The 9,593-nt window shown below is 72.2% G+C and overlaps 1 protein-coding gene across 1 annotated transcript; it reads right to left on the reverse strand.

Annotated features, from left to right (window-relative positions):
- Positions 1–1,724: 1,724 nt before the first annotated feature.
- LFNG (LFNG O-fucosylpeptide 3-beta-N-acetylglucosaminyltransferase) lies at positions 1,725–9,385 on the reverse strand. Its single transcript, XM_079770196.1, has 8 exons — positions 8,884–9,385; positions 4,960–5,008; positions 4,393–4,492; positions 4,133–4,286; positions 3,934–4,019; positions 3,408–3,573; positions 2,944–3,029; positions 1,725–2,776 (listed from the first exon to the last, which is right to left on the reverse strand). The coding sequence occupies exons 1-8, from the start codon at positions 9,310–9,312 to the stop codon at positions 2,710–2,712; spliced, it is 1,137 nt and encodes a 378-aa protein (XP_079626322.1). The 5' UTR covers positions 9,313–9,385; the 3' UTR covers positions 1,725–2,709.
- Positions 9,386–9,593: the final 208 nt, after the last annotated feature.

Raw genomic sequence — 9,593 nt, forward strand, 5'->3', positions numbered from 1 at the left:
GGTGGCGCCAAAGGCCCGCAGTGGGTGGTCCATGGAGGGTCCTGGAGGCCTGGGGTGGGGGTACAGGGAGCTCTGTGTGAGCATATAATCTGGGCAACCCCCCGAGCCTGGGTGCCTCCAACCATGTACCCATGTGCTCCGGGCCCTCCAAGGGCACCCACCAGCCTGGGGCGGGCAGACAGGCCTGGCAGACGGCGGGCCAGCCGGCCTGGCCACCCACGTCCCTCTGCTGCCCCGTCCTGAGCTGCGGGCCCGGTGCAGCCCAGCTGGGTCTGGCCGCAGGTCTGCGAAGGCCCTGCTTGCTGCTGGCTGGCTCCATGGGCGCCAGGTTGCCCCACTGCGCAGGCGTGCTGATCTGTGCGCCCCCCTGCCCCGTGCCCACTGTGCTGGGGCCTGGAGCCCCCTCCTCAGCACTGAGGCTCGGCAGAGCCTTTCCACTCCAGCTCGACCCCCTGGGGAAGCCGGGCCCAGGGCCAGTGGGGAAGCTTCAACTGAGCAGAGGGGCCCCGCCCTGCACCCCCCAGCCGGCCCGCCCTGGCCCCGCCGCCCTGGCCCCCACAGAGGGTGCATTTTTATTGTGAAAGCCCGGACAGGCCGGCAGCCTGGGAGAGGCCGGGCCGGGCGGGGGACACGGACCTCGGGCCCAGTGTGTGTGGTTGGGGACAATGGTGCCCCCAGAGGGCGGGGCACGCCGAGGGCCCCTCCTCCGCCTCCAGGGCACCGGCTGGGGAGGCCCCTCGTGCGGACGGAGGCGTTCCGGTCGCCCGCCCTTCAGCTTCACTCCGAAGGGCAGAGGGCCGAGGCCGCCTGCCCCTCTGTGGGCCCCCAGGCCCGAGCCCCAGGGGCCGCTGGGAGGGGCCTCAGCTCGGAGGCCTCCGTCTGCACACCTGGGCCCAGGCCCTGCCAGCTCTGTGGGGACGCCGCCGCTGCCAGGAGCCCCGGTCTGACTCCCGGGCAGGAAGGAGGCCGCGGCCTCGGCCCGCACACGGCAGCTGCTGTGTCACTTCCCCTCGCCATCCCGTGGTGCTCCCCGACCGGGTGCGCCCGGTGCCCAGGGCCACAGGCGTCACACCGTGTGACGGCGAGGGGCACGCCTCCCCCTTCCCTCCCCGTCCCCGTCACGCCAAGGCCTCAGGAGGCCACACGATGCCGACTCGGGCCTGTCCACGGCAAGGTGCGGTCAGCCCCCGCCAGGCGCCCACAGCCAGGCGCCCACAGCCAGGGCCGCGATGGGGCGGAGCCTGTGGCCGGCGGGGCGGGGCTGGCATTCTGCCCCCAGTGGTTGCGGGCGGGGGAAGCACTAGTTCCTTTCTGAGCTCCGAGCAGAGTGGAGGCGGGAACCTGGAGCCCCAGGGAGGCCGAGGAAGTGAGGGCTGCCCAGGCTGCTTGGGGGCGGGGGCAGGGGATGCCCCAGCCAGCGGCTCAGCAGCCCCTCCAGCCGGGACCCGTCATCGGGGTGCGCTGGAATGCAGCCTGCCCAGAGACCAGCACCGGGAGGCCAGGGTCTGGGGCCAGCTTGGCCTCTGGGTTCGAGCCCTTCACCACCCCAGCTGCCTGGCCCTGGGCATCGCCCGTTCCAAGCCTCAGCTTCCCCATCTGCAAAGCGTGGCCAGGCGGTGGCCTCTGTGGTGGCTGTGAAGGCAGGTCCAGGCCCCGGCCAGGCCCGGCGAGTCCCTTCTCTCCTCGCCTCCCCCCTGCGAGCGCGAAGGGCGAGTGACAGGACCCCAGAGCACTGCCCGAGAGGCACCTTTATTCACAGCAAGGACGTCACCATAGCAACCACACTGCAATTCCCTGAGATCGGTCCCTTATTGTCCGCCTTCCTGGCTGCTGTCGTTGCAGGAAGAAAAGCAGAAGACAGAACCCACGGCCAGGTGCGCCCCGGGGCCGACGGGAGGTCAGCGCCGGACATAAAACTCAGATGCTTCCAGCTTCGACCAGAGATGACCCCGAGCGTGGCTTCTGCTCTTTCTGATCCACAGAAACGACAAGATCACACCCTCCCCCGTTCCCCGAGGACAAGACAAGGACACCCCACTTTTTACAGCCCGCCCCCGTTAGAAACAAGCACAGTAAAAAAACTGTCACAATATTTACAGACACGCCCACTGTGGGCGACTGGCCTCTACTTGGGAGAGGAGATACGCTCAGCTCTGCCCCCCCATCCGGGGAGACAAAGACAAGACCTCTGAGGGGGCTCGGGGCGGGGGGCACTGTCCTCCCGGCCCCACGGCCACGGGGCTTCACAGGCTGCTGGGCAGGGCCAGAGCTCAGTGGGGGGAGGAGGGGACCAGGCCACTGTCCCCTAAAACCCAGCTTCCGTCCAGGGCTCCGTTGTCCTGGGGGCTCCGGGACAGGTGTCCGGGCACAGGGCCTCCGCCGGGCAGGGCAGCCGTGCCCCCTTTCTGCCCAACGGTCCCCCCTCAGAGCCACACAGAACCGCCCTCACCGTGGCCGCTGCCGGCCCACTCCCCCCGGCCTGGGCTCGGAGCCCCTGGCCCTCGGAGCGCGGGGCCGGCGGGGGCACTGGTGCCCGGTCCTCGGCCGAGCAGAGCAGAGCTGCCAGCAGCCTGCGACCCGGTGGGCACACGTACACTCACGGAGGCACAGCCCTCGCCGCCTCAAACGCCGAGGCCAGGGCGGCCCAACAGGGGTCCCCGGGCCCTTTGGGTACCAGGGCGCCCGGGGACGGGGTCTCAGCCGCGGCTGCTAGAAGACGGCGGTGCGGGGACACCAAGGTGTGTCGGGGTACAGGCGGCAGTGGATGGAGCGGAACCTGCGGGGACAGAGTGGGGGGCTGGTCTGCGTGGGGTGGGGGTCCCACAGCACCAGGGGCCCCCTGTGCCCTAGCAGGGGGCCTGGGGCACTTGAGGTCCAGCCCGCCTCCCCCGGAGCCCCCGGGGACTCGAGGTCAGCCTCGCCCACCGGCCTCCGTCTCCCCACCTGGAAGGGTCGGCCTCCACGGAGAAGGGGCCCTTAATGTGGACGGCGTTCCGCTTGTTCTCGAACGTGCCGTAGCTCAGCGTGACCTGCGGGGAGAGGGCGGGGTAGTGCGGGCGGGGACACCCCGCCTTGGCCCCGGGCTGGCCACGTGGCCCTGACCCGGAGACGGCCTAGCCTGCTGCCCGCCTCGGGCCAAGAAGGAAGGGGATGAGCCAGGCGGCGCCCCCCGCTCTGCGCACCCCAGGAACGAGGGCCGAGGTGCTGTGAGCGAGGGGAGACCCCGCGTGCAGGACAAGGCCCGAAAGGCCCGAGCGGGGTGTTGGGCTGAAGACAGACACGGGGAGAGTGGACAGGGGGTCTGCGTGGGGCCTGCCGGGGGTGACCCGGGGGTCTGGGTGGCAGCCAGCAGGGCCCCTCCCTGTGAAGGGGTCCCTCCTCCCGCCCCGCCGCCCGGCCCCGGGTACCTGCTCGTGCAGCTCCGCGGCGGGCACCTGCTGCAGGTTCTCCAGGTGCGAGTGGAAGAGGCCGCTGCGGATGAGGCGCACGCCCAGCAGCGCCTCCACGATGTAGCCCACCGTGCAGTCGTCCGGCAGCCGGATGCGCTCGGCCGTGCTCACGAAGTGGCCCCCGCTGCGGCAGGAAGGCCGCCTGTGAGCTGAGGGGGGCCCGCCGCCCGGGGGCTCCGGGGGGAGGTGGACAAGCCCCCGGGCTGCCTGCCTGCCAGCCTCTCCCCCTCCCTGACCCCACCCCCACCGTCGGGCCAGCCTGCGGGCTCTGAGCGGCAGCTTGCCCCCGGCCCCTGCCCTGGGTGCTAGCTCCCTGGTGCCTGCTGGCAGAGGTGAGAAGTGGGGGAACCTCGCCTCAACCTGCCTGTGCACGTGGGGTTGGGGACACCTGCTGCTGGGACGATGACCCAAGCCAGGCCTGCATGGGGGGGCGGGGGGGGGGACTCAGGACCTGGGCAGCCTGGCCTGTGCCCGAGGCACTCACCTGGCCCACGGGCTCATCTTCAGGGCCAGCCCCCGGCTGATGCAGAAGCCAGCGCCGCCCGTGGCAAACCAGAAGTGGACAGGGCGCTGCAGGATGGGGGCGGGGGGCGGGGGAGGCGCGTGGTGAGACCCTGCCCCGGGCTGCAGGGACCCGCAGCCTCCCCCTCGCCCCCCTCGCCGAGTCCGGACTGGCCGCTCACCATCTTGTTCTCGCTGACCCTCTCGGTGGCCTGGATGGGCCGGTCCAGGCTGGGCTTGCCGATGTACACGTCCTGGGTGTGCGGGAAGCCGGCCAGCAGGCGCAGCAGCGCCCGCACGTTCACGTAGTTGTCGTCATCCACGTGGCAGAACCACCTGAGGGCGGGCGGGCGGGGCAGGCCGTCAGGGGGGGGGGAGCTGCCAGGGGAGGGGCCTGGTGGGGGGGGGGGTGCCTGGGGCCCCGCCAGAGGCCCACACTCACTTCCTCCCGGATGCGATGAAGTGGTCGTACTCCACCGCCATCTTGCAGGACAGGGCCTGGCGGCTGTGGGCGGCCGAGCAGTTGGTGTTGATCACGTTGCCTGTGGATGAGGGGAGGGCTGCAGGGCGGGCGAGCGGGCTCGGCGGACAGCCCGGCCCCGCAGTGGCCCGGCGCCTGAGGGCGGACAGGGTGGGCGGGTGGCTGTCTGTCCCAGGGCGCCTTGGGCTCCGGTAAGCTGCGCCCGTGGGGGTTCCCCGCTCAGCCCCTCCCCTTGCGGGACCCAGGCCTGGCGACCGCCCCTCCCCCTCCCCCAGCCCGGCCCTGCCGCGGCAGCCCGCCCCCGCCCATTCAGGCGGCGTTTTCCCAGCACCGGCCACCTGTTCTCAAAGGGCCCGGGGCTGAAAGGACCTCATCTGCATGAGAATTGGGGGGGCGAGTGGTGGGGCGGGGCGCTGAGCAAACCAGTTGAGTAAACTGCTCCTGGCCCCGTGACCTCTGGGAGGGGAGAAGGATGGGGGACGGTCCCCTCTGGGAGTGGAGCCCCCGTGCCCCCAGGTTCAGGCTCACCCACGCGCCGGGCCAGGGCCTCGTCCTCCCCGTCGGTGAAAATGAACGTCTGGAAGGAGAAACGGGCCTTGAACGGGCGCCCGGTGTCCCCGACCCCGGCAGGGGCAGGGCTGGGCACGCGGGGCCTCAGTGGCCGTGGCCGTCACGCCCACGCCCCACCCTGCTCTGGGCCTCGGTCTCCCCACGTGCACTGCCCGAGTGGAAGGAGGGCTGGGGTTTCTGCAGACCCCACCCCCACCCCCACCCCCACGTCGACAGCTGGGCCCAAGGTCACCCGGCAGCTGTGCAGGCACGAGCCGGGCGGGGCGCCCCGCCCAGCCGCCAGGTAACCGGCTCCAGCGCACCTGGCGGGCACACACCCTTATTGACACAGCGCCGGCCCGGGGAGGGCGGGGGGGGGGGGGGGACGGGCGAGGAGCTGGCTTTGCGAAGCCAAGTCTCAATCAGTCGAGGACAAAGGCCCCTGCTGGGCAGCTGCCAAGTCCCGCGGACAAAGGGTCCGGGAGGATGAGTCACCGGCATTGTCCCCGCTTTGTCCCGCCGCGGGCGCGGGGCGCGGGGCCCGCCGGCCTTAACTCGGCCGCGTTAAGGAGAGTGGCCGCACTGCCCATTACCATACAGCTGGCCTGGTTAAGCGGCCGGGCTGGGCGCGAGGTCCTCAGGCTGGGCCTCGGGCCTGGGGGAGGGGCGGGCACACATCCCTGGCCGTGGGACCTGCGGGCAGGTCACCTTCCCTGGAGACACAGACGGTTCGTAGGGAGGAGGCGGCAAGCCGCACGCGCCCCAGCCTGCCGACCTGCGTCCGCCCCCCCCCCACCACGCCGCCCAGCATCCCGCTCTGGAGACACATCAAGGGCTCACCTGTGCCAGCAGGCAGCCCCCGGCCAGGATGGAGCCTCCGAGGGGGTGGGGGCGACGGGGCGGGGCCAGAACTGCCGGCGCCCGCCTGGGCCGGTCGGCACACGGAGGAATGTTCCCTCCTCCGCCCGCCCGCCCAGCGCGTGCCGCGGGTGCACCCGGCCTGGCTGCGTGCGGAGCCCGGGCCCAGGGGGGCTGCTCGGAGCACAGGCAGCAGGGGACCCCCCACCTCCATGCCCGCCGGGCCCCGGCTGCCTTCTGTGTACCAACGGGTCCTGGGGAGGATCTGGCATGTGCAGGCCTGGCCCACCGTGCACACCCAGGGGCCCACCTGGGGGGCCCATCTGCACCTGGGCGGCCCCGCTCCTCCCCCCAACCCCAGACCCCAGTGGCCACAAGCTTGGGACCACAGGCTTGGCGCTAAGGGGGCTGCCGGCTGGCTCCATCCACAGCCTCTCCACACACACAGCCCTCCTCACGGAGCCCGGCAGACACCCCGGGGCGGCCCGCACGCACAGACACGCACCAGCCCCCCACCTGCTCCCCAGCATCTCGGCCAGGAATGCCGTGGGAGGCTGGGCCGGCCTGTGCAGACGCCCCTGCGCTGGATTAAAAGGAAAATGCTTTCTTAATGAGATCAAGCGAGGCCTGGTCTCCCGCGCTTGCTTGCTGGTGCCCTGAAAACCGGGCCCAAGGCTACGGAGATTAAAGTCACCTTTGTGGGTAGAGCCAGCCTGCCGCTGGGAGAGCACTGGAGGGCGGGGCTGGGTGGGTAGGGGCCTCCCGTCTCCCCACATCAGAGCAGCCGGCAGAGGGACGGGCGCTGGCCTCCCCCTCCGCTCAGAGGCCGTTTCCCGCTCAACACAACGGGCGCAACCAGAGCTCATGTGCCCGGAGCAGAGCGCCCTCCGAGGTGGGCACCCCTACTCCCCGAGGGCACAGGCGGGAAACGGAGGCCAGAGAGGGGTGCCCCGGCCCGGGGCACACCCTGGGGCAGAGGAGGTGCTAGTCCAGCTGGCCTTGCTTTCCAGGGACCTGGCGAGACACCCCGGGCCCCCTCCCCACTTCCCCGCCGACGGGCAGGAGGAGGAAGAGCAGGCGGCAGGCCTGGCGAGGGGGGGCGCCCACAGGAAGCGGCATTGTTCCTGGAGCCGCGATTCAAAGAAACACAGGATGCCAGGCTCTCCCCCACCATTGTGGCCGCTGCCACCGCCGCGCCGGCCCACTCCTGGGAGGAGCGAGCGAGGACCCTGTGGGCCAAAGGCCCAGCCCCTCACCCTGGACTTCTCACACACCCGCCTTGCTTGTGCTTATGGTGCCTGGACGGCCCTTTCTGGGCATTTCCGCTCGGTCCCGCTCAAAGGGCACCTCCTCCAGGAAGTCCCCCTGCCCCTCACGTGGGTCAGCTGCCCACTCAGACTCACACAACCTCTCGGGGTTCCCCCCACCGCAGCCCTGACTTCCTCCCTCCTCCCCCTCAGCAGGGTCTGAGTCACCCTGCCCGGGCAGAGGCCGACCCTCTGCTGACAGGAACTGATGCCAGGGGGCAGGTCGGGCCCTTCCTGGGTGGGGTCAGCGGCAGGATGGAAGCGCAGCCCTCCATCTGGGTGGGCGTGCGCCCCCTCCCTGCCTCTGAGAGCCCGCTGGGCTCGGTGCCCAGGCGGCCTGCCTCTTTAACAAAGCCCTGGAGGCGAGGCTTCCCATTTCGGGGACGAGGAGACTGAGGCTCGGCGAGGCTCTGGCCCAAGATCCCTCAGCTCTGCTGGGACGGGAACCTGAGGCCCTTCCGGTGCAGAGCGCGCCCCATGTCCGCGACGGAGGCGCTGAGGGCCGGCGGCAGCCCAGAGAGGCTGAGCAGGGGGCCAGAGGTCACACAGCAGGAGGCGGTGCGGGGAGGGGCGGGCTCAGGGACGCAGCCCGGCCAGGACTGTCAGTCAGAGCCATGGGGGGGCCGGGACCCTCATCGCCAGGCAACCTGAGTGGCCAGCCCGCGGTTCCCATGGAGGCAGAGCGGCACACAAGGCCGGGCCGTCCTCGCTGAGAAAGGGGCTTTGTTACCTTGCCCAAGCGGCCGCCCCGCGCTGGGAATCCTAACGGCCCAGCCGCCAAACAAAACCCGCGCCCGCCCGCCCGCAGCCCCCTCCCGCGGCCCCGGCGCCTCTGGGAAAGACGCTGTGTTCCCAGGAGCGGCCGCGGGCTCCCCAGGGCCCCTCCCCCCCCCCCAGGCCGGGACCGGACAAGACCCTGGCCCCTCGCGCTTGTCATGACCTCAGCAGGGCCCCGACCCAAAGCTGGACTCGGGGGCCGGAGAGCCTCGGGCCTGGAGGGCTGAGGCAGGGACGAAGAGTGAGGGGTCTTCTGAGCCCCACCCCGGCCAAGGACCCCTCGCCCTCACCCCAAATGCCCAGTCAGTCCCCTGACTCTCCCAGCCGCCAGTCCCCTGCCTGGGCCCCCGGGCCCCCGGCTGCCCCCGCCCGCCCGCCCGCCTTCTGCAGCCTGGAGGCAGGTTTCCAGCGTGGGGCGTGTCAGCGTGTGTAGGAAGTGGGTGTTCGGTGTGGAGCATTAAACACGGGCCCAGCTCCAGACTCCTGCACAGCGGAGGGGGTCTCAGCACCCCCAAACCCAGGGCTCTTTCTTCAGAGAGGGACTCCCCGGGGCGCCACCCCACCCGCTCCAGTCGTCCTCAGGAGCGACTTGCTCCCATCCCATAGCAACAACCCGGCGAGGGGAGACCTGCCCAGAGCCCAGGAGGTCCCCCACTCCACCTCTGAGAAAAGTCTGTCGCCCAGGAAAGTGGGGCCCAGGGTGGATGCCCCAGGCAGCACCTGGGGACAGTAACGCCCTGTGAATGCACCCCAATGTCTGGGGGCAAGAGCATCCCAGGGCGCCAAGCCCCAGCACTGGCGGCGGGTGCAGGGTCTGCATGGCACCCTGGGCTCCGGAGGGCGGCCGGGGCGGACCACCCACTTCCCCCTCGGCCCGGGGGAGCGGTCCGCCAGGCAGACGGGGCGGGAAGGGGCTGGACCGGCGTGGCCGCCCGCACACATCCCCAGGCGCGGGGCTCACCATCTCCTTGTGGCGCGAGATCCAGGTCTCCAGCAGCAGGTCGAGGCGCGCGCGGTGGAACTTCTTGGTGGTCTTCACGGCGATGAAGACGTCGTGGGGCGCGAGCGGCTCCGCCTGGGGCCGCGGGTGGCCGTCGGCGGGACGGGCGGCGCCCCCGGGCGGCGGGCCCGCGTCCCTGCGCGCGCGGGTGAGCCGGCTGAAGTACTCGGACAGGCTGTGCACCTCGCGGGCGAGCGCCCCGGGCGCCGCCGCCGCCTCCAGCCCCGGCGCCGGGGCCACCCCCACGGGGCCCGCCAGGCTGCGCAGCGCGCGCCGGCCGCGCTCGGCGGGCGGCGGGGGCGGCGGCGGGTCGGCCGTGAGCACCAGCAGGCAGGCGAGCAGCGCTCCCGCCAGGGCCAGCAGCAGGCGGCGGCCGCAGCGCTTGAGCATCGTGGGGTGCGCGCTGCCCGGTGCGCGCCGCCCCACACTCCGCGCCGAGCGCCCGGGTCCCGCAGCGCGTCCTGCGGCGCCCCGCCCGCGCCCCGCGCGCTTAAAGCCTCCGGGCCCGGCCCCGCCCCCGGGGCGGGCCTTCCGCGAGGCCACGCCCTCGCCACGCGCTCACTGGCTCCCGGGGCGGGGCCTCGCGCGAATTGCCCCCGGACCCTGCCGCGCCCACGTGGGGCCGCGGCGGGGGTCTGGGAACCGCGCAGAGGGCGCCCCAGCCCCGCCCT

Source organism: Cnephaeus nilssonii, assembly GCF_951640355.1.
Source record: "Cnephaeus nilssonii genome assembly, chromosome: 5".
Taxonomy (NCBI): domain Eukaryota; kingdom Metazoa; phylum Chordata; class Mammalia; order Chiroptera; family Vespertilionidae; genus Cnephaeus; species Cnephaeus nilssonii.